Here is a 22,234-nt window from a genome sequence, read left to right as displayed (position 1 = left end):
CGTCCATCCGGATAAGCTACCTGTCACACCTCTGCCTTCGTAGTCACGTAAGTGTTTTCGTAAAGTAGGGACTGACTACGTCGCAGTTACAGGGAGGGCGTGCCTACAACTAATCGAAATTACAAGTGGGGGAGCATATGAATCAGATCAATCCGTCCATCATGTGAAGATACAGATTTTCACCATGTACCATTAAAATCAGTCCAATAAAAGACATAGATCGGCCACAGCCTCTAGAACAGTGTAAACTTTAAATTACATGTTATGGCCCATACAAGTCCTAGAATATCCTGATTTTCTTGTAACCCGTTCATCAATGCGTATTTCATCATATGAGTGGATTGGATGGAATATATACACTACTTTGGACCCCACATACAATTTGGATGATTTTAATGGTGGGACTTCTCATCTCAACTGTTCCTATCTGTGTAGCCCACCTGAGTTTTGAAACTGAATGGTATTTTGGTTATCAGTCAAAACACAAGGTGGATCACCTGATGGGCGGTCTGGATCTCATCCACATGTAGTTCTCAGGCCACTTCAGGTAATAGCCACGCCCGCATATGAGCACGCGTGGTCACGCAAGCATTTTCGTAACGTGAGGCGTGGCGGATCCGTTATAACGCCTCTGATCACCTGATCAGTTCTCCTCGGTACCGACTCCAACAGTCGTCTGAGACAGACAGACAGAGAGAGAGAGAGAGAGAGAAGAAGAAGAAGAAAAAGAAGAAGGAGAAGGAATCAGGGTATCAAGAAATTAGGGTTTCAGGTTAGATCGCTCCCTCTTTTTTTTCCCCCATGGATTCTCCTCATCTGTTTCAAGAATTCAACAGCCGACGATCTGAATCAGATCGATTTGCAGTCTCTCGGGTGCGTTTGGATGCACTATTCAATTGAATTACAATTACTAATCTGTAGAAGAAGTGGAAATTGGACTTGAAAAGGATTGCAATTTGAGGGCTATTTCCTCTTTATGATTAAGCAAAAATGTTCGCAATTCAATTCAATTGTGCATCCAAACACGGCCTTAATCTTTCGAAAATTTTAACCTTTTTTTCCAAAATTCATCTTTCAAGTCTAGGAATTGATGCATGTTGAGATGTTCTGTTTGTTGTTGTTGTCTCCTTTAAACTCTGTTTTGTGGGCTATCAATAGGGTATTCTAATCTTGAAGATTGTTCTGGTTATCACCCATCCACGGTGTAGCCCATCTTTTGAACGGTTTGGATCATTGTGACCTTACCGCAGATCCATGGCGACAGTCCCGATGTAAACGATAGCTCCTCTTAGACAGAGAGCATTGCTCGCTGGATGGCTTCACCTAGTAAACTACCTAAATGCCCTTTCTTTTTGTTTAAAACCAAGGTTTGCAAATCGGTTTTGGTGTACCATATCAATCACCACTGCTACGCGGTTGGGCACCCCATATTGCCCCTGTGTCAAGCCGATATGGACTGATAAAGCCGTATCGTTCATGGACGATACCAGCATGTATTGAGTGATACATACCGGTTTGGGACGATTTGTCAAACCATGTTTAAAACCCTTTGCATGTCCTTGGACCATGCATGCCAAAGTGCAAAATTTGCCATTGGCTAGTCTTGTTATATAAAGTAGAGATTTTCTGCTTTAAGTGAAGAGATCATCCATTTTTTTGGCATAATCTTGGAGGTTTTGACTTTATAATTGATTTAGTATTGATAAGTAATCTGTCCATTCAAAAAGAAAGAAAGAAAAAAGAAGAAGATATCCTAGCTCAATTCTTCGAAGATGTGCTAATCAATGCTCCATATCTCTATGCATCAATAAATGATATTGCATGCTTTTGTGTATTTGTAGGATTAAGTGACTCTCGTGGGACCAAGGTTTTGAAACTAGGTTTTGGAATGTGATTCGTCTGGATACTGGCCAAGTCATGTAGCCAATACTGATATGACTCGTCGATACAGTACGAGTCATCTGGAGATTCTGGACGACATGGGGAAAAAGATCTAAAAATGAGATTGGCCGGGCTTGGTCTGAATCAGTCCCAACTTTGTCCATATTGGTTTGAATGAGATAGGTCCTGAATCGTAAGATACATGATTTTAAAACTCAGTTTTGGAATATGACTTGTTATGGTATCGGACCAAGTTGTGTTGCTGATACCGACATGAGTCATTTGCTAGAGGACAAGTTATCTGGATGTTAAATAATTTTTTTTTTAAAAAAGAAAGAGATTGGTCAGACTCGGTCCATATTGGTCTGGACTTGGTCCTATGAGTTTGATCCAGTCATACGCTCTGACTCATCCTGATTTCGTCCGACTCGTCCTGATCTGGTCTGACTCATCCCGTTTCACTGCGAGTAGGACCAAATCGGATCAAGTCACCCAATTTTTACGTATAGGTGGTCTGCCTCTGACCGGTTCCCACCGAAAGTGATATGACTTACCGAGTCTTATTGATCGACATTTAAAAACATGTTTGGGACTTAACTGCGTAGACTTGCTAATTCTATTTGTGAATGTAATTGCTTTTATACAAGGTTTTGGGTATAGAGTTGTGATTTGTTTCCTGATATAATTGCTTTTGGAATGATGGATTGCTTAAATTTGGTATGTTAGTTTGGGAAGTACCTATTTTGTATTTTTTATACGGCCAACTTTCTGCTTGTACAATCTTCAAATAATAAAAATTAAAAAGTAATTTCCGTGTGTAGCTGACCCCAATTAGTTGGGTAAGTAGTGGGGCAACTTTCCATGTGTAGCTTCTTGTCAGATGGAACTTTTTTCTATTTGCTGTCTTCAAAAATATAACTGACCAATTACTATTTTTTCAGGCGTCTAGGAAAGTTCTATCTTTGTTTTTTTTTTTTTTTAAATATTATTTTAAATTGCCTATTCGAATTTGAAATTGTGAAATATGAAGGTCTTATGCTTTCTGTAGTTATATCAAGAAAAATGATCTAAATTCTTGATACATTTGACATTCATATGGCAGCCATGAGTCAGCGCGCTTTGATATATAGTTTTGTCGCAAAGGGAACTGTAGTTCTTGCGGAGCATACATCGTTTTCTGGAAACTTTAGTACTATTGCCGTCCAATGCCTACAGAAGCTACCTTCAAACAGCAACAAATTCACTTACTCTTGTGATGGTCATACATTTAACTATCTTGTGGACAATGGGTTCGGTATGTGTTCTTGTTTTCGAGCCATGGTGCATCTAGTTTTGTTTTGTAGGCAGACTTGTCTGAGTTGGTTGTCCTTGGATGTGCAGTTTTTCTTGTGGTTTCTGATGAAGCAGTTGGGAGGAGCTTACCTTTTGTGTTTCTAGAGCGTGTGAAGGATGATTTTATGCAGCGGTATGGAGCAAACATCAGTGCTGCAGGGCCTCACCCACTTGCAGATGAAGATGATGAATACTTGTTCGAGGATAAATTTGATATTGCATATAATCTTGACAGGGAATTCGGGTAGGTATATGAACCTCTATAAGCTTTTTTAGTGATGTAATCTTATGATTTTGTGATGCATTCTGAATTGTGAGCGGTTGAAACAGCCCTAGGCTTAAGGAGCATATGCAATATTGTATCGATCACCCAGAAGAGATGAGTAAGCTATCCAAATTGAAGGCTCAGATAACAGAGGTCAAAGGCATAATGATGGACAATATCGAGAAGGTGTTCTTTTTCGCATACAACAATATTGATTGTTCACTTCTGTAGTTATCATTATGATAGATCCTGTGATTTTCTCTAATATATATGTTTATAGCATTTTTGTTTACATATTTCGGTTTTTGTCATCATGGTTCATCTTGAAAAGCTCTTTCTAGGTTATTGCGTGTGTATTAATCAGGTTTTGTATGTTTACGTCCATGCATAAAACCCTTTGGGGCTCTATGTTAAAATCAAGCATAAGCTCTTGAAATATTTAAAATTTCTTTAAGTAAACATCCACTCTCTCTCTCTCTCTCTCTCTCTCTCTCTCTCGATAAATAAGCTAGTAATCAATGCCAAGGGATGTTACGAGGCTGGAATTGAGGCCAATTTGAATCCAATCATATCTTGGGGAAGCCAGCCACTAAAGAACTATAGAAACATAACATACGGTATACAACCTCGGATGCAGACACATGTTTCACTGTCAGACTTGGGACTTTGAAAGCATGTGCCACTCCAAAAAACAAGGCACCAAAATGCTTTGGGACTTGTACAAAAGCATTGTTAGAGAAACATTGAGACTTGTAGAGGTGCATTTGAGCCTATTACTATATTAGGGTATCGAGATGTGCTTGAATCTGGAAACACACATTCAAACCATAAAAGAGTTCTTGAGGTAGGACATGCTTAATTTTGGTAGTAAAGTAGTGGTATGGGAAGTTAAAGCATAAAATTTTAGCCTATTTTAAGTGAAACATCCCAACCGAAGGGGGTGACATAGGAAGAATTTATGCAATTAATCCATGCTCTCATAGAGTGAGTGAATAAACTCATGCATATGGTAGGTAATCTCATTAATTAAGTGGAAGAGCTCTGGTGTAGAGGGAATCCAGAGACCAAAGCTAGAGTAAGCGGATGCGTAGTGGGTGGTCCCCACCAAGGTCCTAACCAACAACGGGCGGCCTTAGCTTGTGAACACATCAATAATCGAATCCTTCAACTATTGGAATGTGATAGGAGCCTAAAATTAAGGTAGAAATTTTGTAATTCCATGGCCAGTTGCATGTTGACGACTTCATTTATTGGCTAAGCAAGGTGGAAAAGATGTTCGACTACAAGGAAATCATGGACAATTGGAAGATTAAGTTAGTGGGTATAAAGTTTTCTAGTCACTTGTTAGCATGGTGGGACAATTTCCAAGCTGAATGAATTTGTCAAGGTAAGGAGAAAGTAAATTCTTGAAAAAGATCTCATTGACTCGATAATCGGGTTGCACTATTTTAGTATCAGAGTGGGTAATCTTCGGGGACTTTCGAATCTACATAATCTCCTAATGGCTTCAAAGGGGGTGACATAGGAAGGATTTACGCAAGTAACCCAGTTAATCCATGCACTCATAGAGTGTGTGAATAAACTCACGCATATGGTAGGCAATCTCACTAAACAAGTGAGAGAGCTCCGGTGTGGAGGGAATCCAGAGACCAAAGCTAGAGTAAGTGGACGCATAGTGGGTGGTCCACACCAAGGTCCTAACCAACAACGGGCGGCCCTAGCTTGTGAATACATCAATAATCAAATCCTTCAATTGTTGGAATGTGATGGATAGCCTGAAATTAAGGTAGAAATTTTGTAATTCCATGGCCAATTGCATGTTGACGACTTCATCTATTGGCTAAGCAAGGTGGAAAAGGTGTTTGACTACAAGGAAATCATGGACAATCGGAAGATTAAGTTAGTGAGTATAAAGTTCTCTAGTCACATGTTAGCATAGTGGGACAATTTCCAAGCTGAGCGAATTTTCAAGGTAAGGAGAAAGTAAATTCTTGAAAAAAGATGAAAAAAGTTAAAATGGAAGTTCTTACTCGTGACTTATGGCTATGATCTCTATGAAGATGGTACAATCTGATGTAGGACAATTAACCACTTGCTCTAAAAGCTCGAACTATTAGAGTATGACGAATTAATCCCTTTATCTCATAGCCCAGGCCCCACATCTCATGGGTTAGGACCTCGGCTGAATCCCCCTCATGGGCCATAAAATCACATGGGCCGCCCACCCCGAGTGTATCCCTGCATCCCACAGGCTACCCCACTCGAGCCCGTTGTGAAATGTGCATTAATCACCCTCGGTGAGGAGTTTCGAACATGAGAACTCCCCCGTGGGCCCCAAATCGCATGGGTCATCCACCCCGAGTGTGTCCCCGCATCCCACGGGCTACCCCACTCGAGCCCGGTGTGAAAATGTCCCTACATTACAATCTAGGTCAAAGGAACAAATCAGTAAATGAATACACTAAGGAGTTCCATACATTGACATTAAGGGTAGGGTTTCCTAAGTATGGAGACCAAAAGATTTCAAGATATCTTAATGCTCTTAAAGCGGATATCAGAAGTGAATTGGCTTTCAAAGATGTATTTAGGATGTTTGATGCATACACACTTGCATAAAAAGCCAATGAGATAATTAATTGGAGATTTGGGAGACGATTTGGTGCCCCATGAGGACTGTCATCGACGATCAAGCAATATACTAACTTTTTGCATAAGGTGACTAAAGGACCTGCTATAGGTTGGGAGACGATGGGCCAACACCCAATAATGAAGCCAAACCCCAACCCAGGGGGTGGTGGTTATGGACGCGGAGTTAGTGCGCCCAAGATGAGGCACACCAACACTACTTTCATGCGTTTTAATTGTGGGCAATTGGGACATTGTTCTTTTCATTGTCCTGAACATCAATCCACAATTAAAGTAAATTTAATCGATGAAGGAGAATATATTGAAGACATTCCTGATCGCATGCAAATGAAAGCTAAAGATAACACACAATATGAAGAACTTGCATATGATGATGGGGTGTATGTTGGGGAAGATCTAGCGGATGTGTATGGTGATAGGGGCGAGTCGTTTGTTTATCCAACAAACTATGTATGGAGACCTTGGGTGACTGATAAGGGATGATGCTTGTGGCACAAAATCTTTTGCACCACTCCCACTTCTGGTGGGAAGGTATGCAAGATTTTGGTAGACGGGGGGAGCAATAAGAACATCAAAAGAAATGGTCGATGAAGAAAACCTCAAAGAACTTAAGCATCAACGCCCATATCAGATTTGTTGGTTTAAAAAAGGAGAGAAGTTTCTGTTAACTCCAGGTGCTTAATTTCCTTCTCTATTGAATATAAGTGCAAGGATGGTGTGTGGTGTGACATTGTCCGTTTGATGCATGCGACATTTTGTTTGGGAGATCGTGGTAGTGGGACCGAAGTATTGTACATTTAACTTGGCTAACACTTATTCCTTCATCAATAATGGTGTTAATATCACATTGCATCCAATGAACACCCAAATCTGATAAAGAGGGTTGGAAATCCTTTATTATAGAAAAGTTGAAAAAGAAAGTAAGGCGACTGGCATCATTTATGTCTTGGTTGCTAAAGGAGAAATAAAACAATTAGATGTTCCGCCTCTCATGCAGAAGTTCATTCATGAATATCAAGACTTGGTGCTCAAAGTACTCCCAGTTGGACTCTCTCTTATGAGAAATATTTGGTATCATATTGACTAGGCACTAGGTTTGAACATGTCGATTCTTGTGCATTACCAAATGAATTCAGCCAAACAAGCTAAAATCTTGCAGATTTAATGGTCTGACATGAAGAAGTTTAAATGAAGAAAAGAGAAAGAAGAAAAGAGGGAAGAAGTTGAACAAGTGTTGAAAATGAAGACTATTGACACTTAACAGGGCCAATACAAATAATACTTGGTGAAATGGAAGAACATGCCTATTCTAAATGCACATGGATCATGGGTGACGAATTGAAGAGATTGGATAAGAACCTCTGGTACTTGATTGAAGTGTCCAACTTATAGAGTTGAGATCTTTCTAATCCGAGGGGAATGATGCAGGCTCACGGCCTATTTAGGGCCCCAACATGTGCTAATTTTGGACTTTATTTATAGATTTGACACCTGAATACGAAAAGCTGCAAGTTATTATTTGTGGGAGATGTGTGGGGATGCTGTGGAGATCTTTCTAATCCGAGGGGAATGATGCAGGCCCACGGCCTATTTAGGGCCCCAACATGTGCTAATTTTGGACTTTATTTATAGATTTGACGCCTGAATACGAAAAGCTGCAAGTTATTATTTGTGGGAGATGTGTGGGGATGTTGTGGATGATATGGGGTTGATTTAAAGATGTGATTGAATATTTTGAGGATTATTTCCTATATTCGCTTTTCCAAAGATTCTTATTAAAGATTCATTTAGGATCAATAAAAGGGTTGGTGGTGATGTAGTAGGTAGGCATTCTGAATTTTTGAGTTTGAATTTTTCTTAGGTACTGTAAGAAGTTTGATATCAATAACCTATTTCTCCCTCTTTGTGATTCGGGTGTCGAGATCTCATTGACTTGATAACCTGGTTGCACCACGATCTCATCATCAAACTAACACATCAATCTTACTGAGAGGTGCATTCCTTGGTGCTAGTATAATTCAAACATGCTTCTATCTCCAAAGCAACATACATCATTGCACCTTGTTTTGGACGCATGAGTTGATTAAATTGTGAAGATGCATTCTAATAAAGAGAAAATGATGTTTCCTAGTAGCCAGCCTGAGGAAGTAGCCCCCGGCCCCCCAGATTGCAATTAAATTCCTTTCAAGTCCATCTTCAAAGTAAAGCTTCAGCAATTTGGAGCTTAGACCTCAATATGAATGTTAAGGAAATCACAATTTGGTTACTTCCACAATGGTCAGACTAATTACCCCAATCTAACTGGATGCTGCATTCAAATGCATCCTGCACGTCCTTTGACTACATTCTCCTTTATTTTATAGCAACACAACAGACATAACAACAACATTTGAAAGCACCTAACTGATGGCTGCTTAACACTGCACATGATGGCGTGAACCCATTTGAGGCGGCAGTTTGATCATGAGTGCAGTTGTCTCTACTCTCCACCATAGTTAGCTAAACGGCACATGGCCAAAAAAAAAAATACGGGAAATGCTTGTGTTTAATTCAGTCTTTTGATCATTAAAGGTACTTAAAAAATTTTGGTAAAAAAACAGAAATGCCAAAAATTCAGAGAACGAAAATTTTGGGTTCAATACAGTTTGGACGGAAAAACGGAGTGAAAAAACAGCTGTAAATGTTCATATATGTGTGTGTCTATATCATATATGAATAATGTTCAAACAGAATTTTTTAGTTAAAATAAATTAGAATTTCTAAACATATGAACAATTATGTATAAAGATATTCGAATGTTCTTTGCTTCTCCTTAATCCTTCCTTTTCGAGTAATACTTGTATAAATCAATCCATATTTACTAAAAATTTTCACGTTCTACTCAATTGTATCAATGGGTAGCAACCACCAATCTCTAATTAATTTTAAAATTGCTTCCAAAAGATTTTTTTTTTTCTTTTTTGAAAAAAATCATGTTTAATTGATTTGCCCATAAACGTTTTTTCCCCCAATCTTCCGAAATATACAGAGTTTTAAACATTTGATCAATTATACGAGTTCTTTTTTTTTTTTTTTGGTAAAAAAATATGGAGTTTTGCTATCTATGCTCTCAACACACTCTACTTGGATATTGTTGAGTATCTGTTTTTCCTCTCGAATGCATTTTCTTGTGCCCAACTTTGTTGTTGTTGGTTATTATTATTATTATTATTATTTTTAATTTTAAAATTATGAGCTATACCAAAAAAAATAATAAAATAAAATAAAATAAAGCACGATAGTTCAATCAGGCCCCAAACTCATTTGATTAAGAACTCAGTAGCATTATCACTATGTAGTGCACCATGGAACAAGCATTTCCAAGAGTGGACAGAACTTGCTGTCTTGTGAAGTCTTTGCATTTCTCCTCGAGCACTGCCCTTACACACTTCAAATAGTTGCAGGGAACTCACTCAGCTATTGTTTATCATTTTAACCATCCATTTGATAACCATCTACATTTGGCCCCATGATCTGGTCTGTTTCAATCGAGGTACCTGCATGCTACGTGTATGGTGGCCGTGTGCATTCCTATGGATTGTCAAACTCTGCCAGAAAACTTCCTCTTTCAGTGTAGGGCAATTACCTGATACTGGCAAAATTTTCATGATCGGTCGGAATGTGGACTGCCAATGTAGACGTGGGAAACTAGTAACACCCAAAACTGCGGGGCCCAATAGATGGCATACATGAACCGTTGTTTGATTGGTGTCCATCAAATGGATGATTAAAAACCAACCGTCCAAATTCAATAAACAAGTGTCTATTAATCAGAGATAAGGGTTACCCTACCAATCTGATTTTGGGTCTATGGCCCATCTAAAGTGGTATGGGGTCCACTGTTCGGACAGTTTGGATTGAGGTCCATGCTTGCTTTGGCTGTTTCCATGTGCATGTTTCGTGGTCCTCTCTCAGCGTATCAAATAATTCCTTTTTAGGTAATCAGATAAGGATATTTCTTTGGACATACATACATATTCTATTCCCTTAACTTTTCTTTTAGATGTGGAGGTTCCCTAACCCGATTTGCAGGTACAGTCTAGCTTTCTTAGAATCCCAGCCCAAAAAAACGGAGTCCAATCATCAGATGGCTGTACATGTGAAAAAAAAACCCCCAAAAACCAATGGACGGTTGAAGAGAAGGGCCAACAATCTATATTCAACATACATATTTTGGCAACCTGATGCGTATGTACTAGCATGATTCACAGAACCACTTGCTGTGAGCAGGTTTCATGGGTACAAAGGTGCAAGTAGGATTTGCAGAGCTCTTGGATGGGAGAGTAACCTATGTTTTATCAGTTGGTAATTTTTAGCCACAGTTGCAATACGGCTCTACTTAGTTCATGTTAGGTAATGAGGAGGATGGATCCTGTGTGCATCCCTTGCCATTTACCAGACAGCTTTCAACCCTACACAAGGATGAATGTGTCAATCAATCCCTTGATAGGCCACCTCATGGATAGGACCAGTTGTCAAAGGGCAAGGGGAAGCCCAAAAGGATGTGGGTGGAGGTAGTAAGAAAAGACCTGATGACCTATGGATTTACGCGGGACTGAGAATATGGTCCTTGATAGAGCGTATGCTGGAACGTGATTTGTGTAGTTGACTCGAATTAGTTGGGATAAAGCTTAGATGATAATGATCATGATGAAATAATATAATAAAAAATAAAACTTTAAAATAAAAGAAAAAACTAGTAGTTGCATGTTTTTAACCATTTCAGTTTGCAGACCTTGTCTTTTATTCTTTTATGACTGTTGCTATGAATCAAGGTTATGCATACACCACTTCTTCCAATAGGTGTTATGCCAAGGGTAGGATCATGTGTCTCAGTACATCCAATAAGTATTTGGTCAGGAGGTCTCAACAAACAGGCTCTTCGAAGAGTTCTTGGAACTGCACGTCAGGTTTTAAAGCAACTGTGGGTTACCAGCTCTGTTCACCTCTGGGATACTGAAAAGCTAATAGCTTTCCATGGGTATGTGGGGCTCCGCGTCCACCGATATATATATATAGGGAAAAGGTACTATGCGCTCGACCTCACGATAAGCTCCCGTGAGGTCGAGCTGTGTGGGCCCCACCGTGATGCGTGTCGACCATCAACACCGTGCATTTGATGGGTCCCCTCTAAATTATGGGATATGCCAAAAATCAGCCGTATACGGAACTCAGGTGGGCCATACCATCTAAAATCATGTGAAGACATGCCAAAAACATATAAAAGCACTTGGTGGGGCCCACCTGAATTTTGAATGCTGCTGAAACTCGGTCTAAACCCTCATCCAAGTGGGACACACATAATAGATGGGCTGGATTTGCAAACCACATCTTGGTGGGCCCAAAAAATGATTATGAATGTTTTAATGGTGCACGGCCCCTCCCCACTTCTGTATGTGGTGTGGCCCACACAAGTCACGGATTGACTTGATTTTTGAGACCTAGGCCCACGATGGAATGGTGCATCTAACTGATGGGGTAGATGTTCGAAACGCATCACGGTGGGGCCCACACAACTCGACCTCATGGGACGGTCTTGTGAGGTCGAGCGCATAGTACCTTTTCCCATATATATATATATATATATAGAGTAATGCTTCCCTACGAACCGTGGTGTAGGGGAGCTATATGCACACATAATCTAAACTGTAGCTTTTCAAGTTTTTGCAAAGAGAAGACTCTGAAGATTCCCTCTCACTTGTGTTTCAGAGTGTCCGAAAGAGAGCCTCTAACACTCTCTCTTACTCCACTACTCTCTCTCACTAAGCTCTCTCTTATTCCGTCCTTGACGTGACCAAGTTCTGTGGCCTCCACCATGATGTATGTGTTATATTCACACAATTCATCCATTTTGCGAGATCATTTTAGGGCATGGGCCAAAAAAATGAGTCAGATCCAAAGCGCAAGTGGACCACACCACAGAAGGTAGTGTGGATCAAATGCCTAACATGGAAATCTTCTTGGGGCCACTGAAGTTTTGGATCAAGCTGATTTTTGTTTCCCCCCCTTAATCCAGGTCCCCGTGACCATCTGAACAGGCTGGATTGCAAATAACCATCTAGGAAGTTTTCAACGGAGGTTGTCACTGTCCCCATTGCTTTTTATGGCATGGTCCACTTGAGCTCTGGATCTGCCACATTTTTGGTCTCATGCCCTAAAATGATCTCGCCAAATGGATGAACGGTTTGGATATAACATTTGCATCATGGTGGGCCTGTAGACCTTGACGTCAACACACCACCAAAGTCGGTACTCCACACAATCCACTTCCACACGGATTCTAGGCGTGGATTGCCTACTGACATGCCAGTAGCGAGGCGGCTACTGGATAGTGCCCCATGGAGTCCACCATGATATGTGTTTTATCCATTCCATCCATCTATTTTTCCATATCATTTTAGAGCATGGTCCCAAAAATGAAGCATATCCAAATCTATGGTGGACCACATGACAGGAAAATAGTGGTGATTGAATGTCCACCATTAAAAAATTAATGGGGTTCACTGTAATGTTTATTTGCCATCCAACCTGGTCATTATGTAACACAAACCTGGATGAAGGGAAAAAACAAATATCAGCTTCATCCAAATGGCGCCAAGAAGTTTTTAATGGCGGGTTTTAATTACATAGTTTCCTGTGATGTGGTCCACCTAAGATTTGGATCTACCTCATTTTTATGCCCTTTCCATAAAATATTATGGAAAATTGGATAGATGGCATGGATAAAACACATACATCATGGTGGGGCCCATAGAGCACCATCCAGTGGCTACTAACAGAATCAGTAGGCAATCTGCGTTTGCGGATTCCCTGCGGAAGCCTTTGGTAGGGACTTCCTGTGACCGAAGAGCTAGGTGGGGCCCACCATAATGTTTATGAGATATCCACCCGGTCCGCCATTTTTCCATAGTGTTAGGTCATGGGGCCACAAATGAGGCATATCCAATACTCAAGTGGGTTGCACGACAGAAAATTAGTGGGTAGGGACATGTAAGCCCTGTCCGCAGATTCCCTGCGGAAGCCTTTGGTAGCGACTTCTTACGACCAGAGAGCTAGCTTGGGCCCACCGTAATGTTTGTGAGATATCCACCCCATCCATCCGTTTTTCCATATCATGTTAGGTCATGGGGCTACAAATGAGGTAGATCCAATACTCAAGTGGGTTGCATAACAAAAAATAAGTGGGTAGGGTAATGCCAACCATTGAAACCTACCTAGGTCCACTATAATGTTTATATGCAATCCATATCGTTCATAAGTTCGTTCTTACTAAGATGAACTAAAAACACAAAAATATTAGCCTGACCTAAAACTTCTGTGGCCCTACAAATGCTTCAATGGTGGACATTCAATACTCTTTATTTTCTCTCGTGCGGCCCCACTTGAGTTTTTGGATTTGTCTCAGTTTTGGGACCATGTCCTAATGTAATTTGAAAAAATGAATGGACGGGTTGGATATCTAACAAACATCATGGTGGGCCCCACTAGCTTTCCCTCGCTGCCAGGGGCTTTTGCAGAGAATCCGTGTCTATGAAGGGGATTTTGATGAGTGCCACACCATCGACTTTGGAGGGGGTGCGAATTGGGACCCCCAACTAGGATGCAACTATAGATGGATGGTGTTTCGACAAGAAACAATTGCATTTGGTTTAGGGGCGACTATCTTGTTTAATCATAACAGAGAGAATAGAAAGAGAACAATCATCATATTTATTCATTCTAAGTTCATTTACATCCTTTGATTTCCCTTGATTCTAAGATAGACTTTCCCAAAATACAAGTATTGAAGGAGTTTGAATATCAAATCCGGCAGCATTTCGGCTTGTAATTTGTTCATCCCATTGAGAGGAATATTATACGGATATGATCATCTTATATCTCCTTCTTGAGCTCATATTCCTGTATGGAAGAAAGATCTGATTCCATTTGATCATCTTGGCAGCATTCCAACTCCTTTATATTCATTACTGTGCAACAACATGGTGTTGCGTGGTCGGGCACAAAGCCTTTTCTTTCTTCTTCCTCTCTTCTCCTCTTGATACCTTCAAAGTCTTCTTCTTCTCCGAAGCTCTGATCTTCTTCGTAATCTTTGTCGTATCCAAATGAGAGGGGGAGTGGGGTATTTATAGGCCTCCACACGTGCGAACCCTCGATCTTCATGCTATGGGCCCACATCTCATTAGATCTCAACCGTCCGAATCATCTTGACTGCACCAATGTTGTGCAGGAGCGCGCAACCCATCATATCCTTTGCACTATCCCACCCTCTTTTCCTCATTTTCCTTACATTCTTTCTATACTTCTTTTAATTTTCCTTTTGATTCATCCTTGAATCTTCATTTTTATGCCTCAATAGACGGTCATGTCAAGGGTTGTATGGGGTCTACCGTGATCTATATGTTTTATCCATGATGTTCATCTATTTTGATAGATCATTTTAGTGCATTAGCCAAAAAAGAAGTCAGATTGAAGGCTCAAGTAGACCACACCACAAGAAGCAGTGACGATTTAAAGCCCTACTGTTGAAAACTTCTTGGGGGACAGAAGTTTTGGAACAAACTGATATTTATGTTTTCCCTTCAGACAGGTTTGTGTGACCTTACGAACACGTTGGATTGTAAATAAACATCACGGTGGGCTCTAGGATGTTTTCAATGGTAAGAGTTCAATCCCCACTACATAATCTAGTGTGGTCTGCTTAACCCTTTGATATGTCTTCTTTTTGGGCTCATGCCCTAAAATGATATATCAAAATAGATAGACGGAGTGAATCAAACATATAGATCATGGTGGGCCCCACAGAGCCCTTGACATGATAGTTCGTCCTAGCTACGTCTTGGTGGGGTAGTACCCAATCTGCACCCCTTCAGAGGTGGGTTGACGTCACCATGATGTATATGTTATATCCAAATCGTTCATCTATTTGGCGAGATCATTCTAGGGCATGAGCCAAAATAAATGTGACAGATCCAAAGCTCAAGTGGACCATCCCACAAAAACTAGTGGGGACAGTGATGACCCCTATTGAAACCTTCCTAGGGCCCACCATAATATTTATTTGCAATCAAACTTGTTCAGAAGGTCACACAGCCTTGGATTAAGGGTAAAAAACAAATATCAACTTCATCGAAAACTTCCATGGCCCGAAGAAGATTTCGATGGTAGGCGTTCAATGCACACTGCCTTCTGTTTGTGTGGTCCACTTGAGCTTTGGATCTGCCTCATTTTTGGCCAATGTCCTAAAATGATCTCACAAAATGGATGAACCGTTTGGATATAACACATACATCATGGTGGGGCCTACAAAACTTAGTGATGTTAGGGAGGGAACAAGAGAGAGCCAAGTGAGAGAGAGAGAGAGAGAGAGAGAGAGAGAGAGAGAGAGAGAGTCGTGGGTGACAGGGAGTCTCGAAGGCTCTCTTTCGGACACTCTGAAACACAAGTGAGAGGGAGTCTTTGGAGGCTCTCTTACGAACAATCTGGAAATTTTGGAAAGCTGTGGTTTAGATTAGGTGCGCATATAGCTCCCCTACACTACAGTTTGTAGGAGAGCATTACTCTCTGTGTGTGTGTGTGTGTGTGTGTGTGTGTGTGTGTGTGTGTGTGTGTGTGATGGTTTTGCTAATGTCCCCACCTTCATGTACACCCTAGCATCGTTCCCAAACCTTTTAAATGGCACAAGGGTGATCTATTGTCGATCCAAACCATTCATCATTCATACAACTAGGAGCAAGCCATGGTTCAAAAATCATGCCAATCTGATGATCCTGAGCTTCCAATCAATAGCATGAAAATGGACAGTCAAGATTGACCGGAGAAACAAAATAGGTCCGATCATCATCATGAAACATCTAGTAGATAGATCCCACTTAAAATTTCTTGTGATTCTACAGTAACACTTTGATTTGATGATTCTAATGATGTGATTTATGGCTTGTAAACCACGGACAGTTGTAAAAAATTGGCCCCATTCAAAGGGCTAGGATCATCTGATCGGTGTGATTCTTGCACCATGGCTTGCTCCTAGTTGTATGAATGAATGAATGCGTGATTCAGATTGACTATAGGTCACCCTGTGTGCCATTTAAAAGGTTTGGGACCCTTGGCCAGATGGAGATTTTTCTGTGATATCCCCATACCGGTCCCTTTATAGTGGGACTTCCCCTCATGCTGTGCCTTCTCCAAAACTTGGGCTACTTTTGGCCTTATGAAGGCGAGAGCATTAGTTTGGAGTCTTTGGACTGCTTGTCCGGACAAAATACCAACCGTTGACCATCTCGAGAATAGGGTATTCCTCTTCCTGAGAGGTGCTTCATGTTCTCGGCTAGCAAGTAACCAGTTAATCACCTGTTTATTCACTGTGGCTTTGCTTCTGAGATTCGGAGTTGGTTTTCAATAGATTTGGTATGTCATTGTCAGTCCCAAAGTCTGTCCTCGCATTGGTTGAAGGGTGGGTTTTGGCTGCTTGAGGCAGTTTGCTTCTTATGGGAGTATGTTCATGGAAGCAGCATTGTGGTTGATATGGTCGGACTGGAATCGTACGATCTTTAATGGTAGAGCTAGCTCACCTGTTGGTACTTCCAAGAAGATCTTCAGACTAGTTTGCTCATGGGCGAAGATGGATGCAAGGTTTCAAAGTATCCCCTCCCCCCATAATGCAGTCTAACTGGGTCTTGAGTGCAACTGGAACAGGCCTTTGCATATGGTCAGTGGTTGCCTCCCCCGCCTGGAGGTATTAAAGTCTTAACTTTGATGGCTGCTTGCTGAGGAATCTGCCAATCCGGGTCCATCTGGTATTGGGCTTGGGTGCACGGTCACAGCAGTGCTGTCCAGCTGGAATTTTCATGTTTGAGCAGTGCAAAAGATTCCAACGCTGTGGAAGTGGCTGCTTTGCTGCAAGGGACTCATGTGGTGTTGAGTTTCCTCCCATCTCAGTGGATCATTGAAGGGGATTCCCGCAGTGCTATCTCCTGGGCAACTACTTTTGTTTTCCTGCAGAGATTGGCGGATATGCTGGAGGAAGTTTGTGATTTGTGCAGCACTTGTCAAGTGGTTTTTGACCATTTCCTGAGGGAGATTAATGAGAATGCTGATCTCCTTTCTAATAATGGCCTTATAAGTCCATCTCTGATGATTGCTAGTAGTGGTTTATGGGGTTTTAATTGTTTGTTTTCGGTCTTCCTGGGTTCCAGGTGCTGTGGATTTGTGTTTTACTGTTTGGGGGCTGTTTTCTCTGTAGTCTCTGATATTGCTTTCCTTTCCCTTTAATGAAAATAGCTTATTCATAAAAAGGGTTCTGTCATGTTGATACCATTTAAAATAATTGTTTTAGTTACCCATTCATATTTTCATGATGGGGAATTGTTTGATACTCTGGCTGCGTATGACGCTTGACACACAGGCACTTGGAAATGTACACATTTAACTCAATTAAACAGGCTAAATAGTGGAAGTCACCTGATAAAGTTTCACTCCCAAAATTAGATTGGTTGCACAATACTAGTGTCTGATTCACTGTCACTTATTTGTTGAAATGAGACCATTGGATATTTTCATTTTTAACTTTCCAATAAATGTCTGCAAATCTTACAATTTGATAAGAAAATAGCTTAACATTTGGTTTATATTTGATCTAAACTTGCATACACAAAATAGATGATTTAATTTGACTTACGTGCATATCATCTATCACACTCTGCCAGAGTACTGTAGTTTTTCTCTTTCATGATTATATGTATCCAAAAAGCAAACAGTTCAATCTCTCCCATTTACTGTAATGCGTGAAGCAGTGATTAGTAAGTAATCTGATTAGAGCTTATTTCCGTAGGTTCTGGATCGTGGTGAGAGGATTGAACTTCTGGTGGATAAAACTGAAAGTTTACAGTTTCAGGTATGTTCCAGCTTTTTATACTAGAGAGATCATATAGGGTCCTGAGGCCATGTTTCGGTAATCCAGACCATCGATCTAATTGGCCAGTAAAAAAATCTCCCAAATTGGAAGATCCTAGTTATTTAATCTTTGGCCTATTTTCTGATGTATGGGGGCCATTGCTTTATTCCATTCCCTACCAAGATTATTTGTGGGCTACTAATCAAACCATCAAATCAACTATCTGGATGATAAACATTGGCCCACGTGTAGGATAAAACTGGTGGTACGTCCTAATAACAGCCTACAAGCGGCACCTTTATGTAAGAGTAAACGCTGTTACGAAACAGAAAAGGGGTGGAAAAAAGAAAAACCGACAATGCAAGGTCCTGCAATGCTATTATATTAGAAGCACAATACTGTGTACATACTTTGTTATTTGATAGGGAGAAATGATACAGTGGGATAAGCTTATGGAAACCTTTCTATGTAGTTGCATTTGGACTTGTTGGCATTCACCTCGTCTATCTGGATCGGCCATAAGGTCCAGTCAAATCTCCTTCCACCACTACACACATCATAGTGATCGGGATGGTCCTAAACATTTGTGACTGGACCTTATCTTCTATGAAATATCTTGTCGGTCATCTATGGATGCCACTAACTCGATGGCTTCAACCATCCGATGAATATGATATTTCCCCCCAAAAAGTATGTTATTTATGAGGAAGTGGAAGAAGAGTGGATTGGACCAAATGGACGGTCTAGATGGATGATATGGATGGCAACAAGTCCAAGTCCAAGTCCAACAAGGTACAAGGAAAGATTTCCATGCGCTTAGCAGGCCAGATCATCTCTCTTTAGCAGGTGTTTTTGTGATATACCACCACATCCACATGGTATAGCAACTGTTATTAAGGCTGGGTTTTTTTTTTTTTTTTTTTTTTTTAAATTTTTAAATTTTTTTAGAAACCTGTCTGAGAGTTATCCAATCTACTGTACACGGTGGGCCATTGTTTTGTTTCAGGCGGATGGGTTCCAAAGGCAGGGCAGGCAACTGCGGCGCAGGATGTGGCTGCAGAACGTAAGATTTAAGGTGATGGTTGGAGGGGCTGCCCTGGCACTTGTTATCATACTATGGCTGATGGTATGCAGAGGTTTCAAGTGCTGATGGAATGAATGAACAGTAGATTACACGCCTTGTTCCCTGTATATTTCCTCTTTTGTGTATATGGAGATTGATAGAATAGAAAAGAATGCTTGGGGCCAGAGCATAGCATGTTTAGGTTTTCGGTTTTTACAAGCAGGCCTCATGACTTAGTGATCCAGACGGTTGATAGGATGGGCACTACCACTGATGGGCCATGCATAAAAAATAAAAATAAAAATCCCCCAGATTTGAATATTCCTAGCTGTTATATTTTTATTTGTTGAATGTGAACTCATGGCTTTATTTCCTTGTAAACATTGTATTTAGGCAGGGGTGGCAATGGGTTGGGTCGACCCATGGGTCAATCGGCCCAGACCTAAACCTGAGTTGTCATGCTCGGGGTGAAAAAAAGTAACCCACCTAGATTAAGTCCAGCCAGTGCCATCCCGCCCATATATTGAATTAATGGGCTGGCCGGATGACCTGACCTGACCTGACTGAAGCAAAGTAATCCTAATGTAGGCTTTGCGACTGCTCTTCTTCAAGTGTGTAGATGGGATGAAACGTACACTTCTCATTAAAATATTCAATCTCATGAGCGTGTAATAGTGGGTTTTACATACACATGAAAACTGAAGAAGAATAGCCAAGAAAGTGTAACATCAGAGATTAAATTGAAGTTAGTATATGCGTTGGGCTGGTTGAGTTCAATTAAATGGGTTGGGTCAGGTTCGGGTCTTGGAAATTTTAAGTGGGTTGGGTCATTGGGTAGTGGTTAGCAATTCAGGCTACTGCCAGATTTCCTAACCCATTTGTTAAATGGGTCAGCGTGTAGCAGACACCAACCCAGACCAAACCCAACCCATTGCCAATGCCAGGCCTGAAATTAGGTGCATGTGTCATCTAGTGTGGCCTAAAAAATCATTGGTTTGGACACTGAATTGTAGACCCGGCCCCTTGAACCATTGTATTAGAACAGCTGAAATCTGTATGTCCATATCGAACTAGGACCTCGGTGCTTCTTTAGGCTGTTTGGTTGCACGAGATATCATGATAATATTCGGTGCAACAAAACGCAGCCTTTGGAATAAAAGAGAGAAAAGAGGAGGTTTTTGGGTGTTTCTGTGAGGAATTATAGGTTTTGAAGTATCAGCAGTTGTATCGTTTCCTTACATCCCCAGCCCATACTAGCGCGTCCCATGGTTCACTGATCTAGAAAACGGTATGCCACGGTATGCCGGGTCCATCGTGGATAGAGGATGCTTTGAAAATCTTCTGAATTGGAAGATCCTAGCCGTCGAATAATTGGATTCTTATTTGTCAGAAAGTTGCTGCATTTTTTCCTTAAAAAGGGCTAGGATTTTCCAAACTGGGATTTTTCGTGGCATCCCTTACTCGCGGTATGGCCATCGGATCAACAGTCAGGGTCAACAAACTATTCGGTCCAGTTGCATAGGACTCGTAAGGATCCTATAACTTCCTTGGGGAAGTGTTAATATGGTGCTTCTATCTTGATATTGTACGGTATGGATTTCAGTTTACACCAGTGGGGCCGATAGTTCAGAGGATCTTAGCCATAAAAATTTTGGCCTCAAATTGCTGTATTTGCTGTTTCTTTGTTGGCCACCAGTTGAAAGTTTGGGAATTTTCCACTTGGAAGATCTTTGGTACATGGGGCACGCACATTGGAGCCTATTAAAAAACCATTTGGATCACTGAATGATGGGCCCTGCTTGTATAATCCCTTTTTTCTCTGAAGAGCAGCTTTAACCCTTCCTTTTGGGAAAGAGCTAATCCTCGTGTGCTAGCGGTTCCGATGCAACTGCCGTAAAAGGGGTTTTCACAAAAAGGGGTTTTCAGCTTGTTCTGGTGGTGAGTGGCCTTTTTAACCGTCATTTTGTGGAGTGGGTGATCATCAGGGGTTCAAAGAAATGCATTCAAAGACACTATACGAATAATGATTTGGCTCGAAATAGACTTTAGACATCAAATGCCCTTTTTTAAGGGTGCATCCCAATCGGGTTGGAATCCTTACCTCAGTAGTGGACTCTGAGGAGTTTCAACACGAGGTCTTGGGTTTGATACCCGTAGGTGGTGAAATCCCACCACGTGTGTTCATGTGTAATTAAAAAAAAAAAGAAAAAAAAAGGGCTCATCCCAATGGGCCTTAAGGCTGTGGAAGGTTCAGCCGGTGGCTTGTCTCCAGCTAGACTAGGGATTTCTCAAGCTCAGAAATTTTCTGAGCCCAAAAATTAAATGCGTGGTATGTCTCACCTGAGTTTTGGATCCGAATGATTATTGGGAATCTATAGTGAACATGAGAAGGGCCACAAAATGCATAATTTTAATTGGGGGTGTGCTCATCCCAAATGTTTCATTGTGGTGTGGTCCACCTCAGTTTTAGAGTGGCTTGATTTATTCTTTTTATGGCCAAGGATAACATAACATAATGGATAACCGTATCAAGTATCATACTCTGTTAGACTATCAAATAACTCTGCATACTTTTTAGGTTGATTATGATGTATGCCAGTATATTTTATAGCATTATTGAAACTATAAGGCAAATCCAAAACTCAAATAAACCGCACCATAAAAACGGTGCAGAAAATGATAGCCACAACCAAAAACTTACCAGGGACTACCATGCCATTTATTTGCCATCCAACTTAGTTATAAGGTCAGATGGAACTGGGTAAGGAAAAACACAAATATCTTGAGCCAAAATTGGAACTGGATGAAGAAAAAACAAAAATATCTTGATCCAAAATTTGTGGCCTAAGGAAGTTTTCTACTCCATGCAATCTTGTTGTTTTTCTGTTATGTGGTTCACTTGAGCGTTGAATCTACCTCATTTATAGGCTCATGTTTTAAAAAGAGCTAAAAAAATTAGATGGACAACATAAATAAAATACAAGTTATCAGTACACTTATGTCTTAAAATGAGCTGAAAAAATGAAGGGCTGGGATAAAACACATACATCATTAATGGGCCCTACAGTTGGGTCACCAGGGAATCCGCATATGGTTTTAGGACCCGAGGGGTTAGATA

The 22,234-nt window shown here is 40.8% G+C and overlaps 1 protein-coding gene across 1 annotated transcript; it reads left to right on the top strand.

Moving 5' to 3' along the window:
• The first annotated feature begins 615 nt into the window (after positions 1-615).
• On the top strand, positions 616-19,489 carry LOC131234375 (vesicle-associated membrane protein 727-like). The gene is made up of 6 exons (XM_058231203.1): positions 616-772; positions 2,984-3,175; positions 3,262-3,457; positions 3,544-3,664; positions 17,991-18,053; positions 19,060-19,489. The coding sequence occupies exons 2-6, from the start codon at positions 2,986-2,988 to the stop codon at positions 19,201-19,203; spliced, it is 714 nt and encodes a 237-aa protein (XP_058087186.1). The 5' UTR covers positions 616-772; positions 2,984-2,985; the 3' UTR covers positions 19,204-19,489.
• The last annotated feature ends 2,745 nt before the right edge of the window (positions 19,490-22,234 follow it).

Source organism: Magnolia sinica, chromosome 19 (genome assembly GCF_029962835.1).
Source record: "Magnolia sinica isolate HGM2019 chromosome 19, MsV1, whole genome shotgun sequence".
Taxonomy (NCBI): domain Eukaryota; kingdom Viridiplantae; phylum Streptophyta; class Magnoliopsida; order Magnoliales; family Magnoliaceae; genus Magnolia; species Magnolia sinica.
This window is presented reverse-complemented; position numbering and strand designations above follow the sequence as displayed.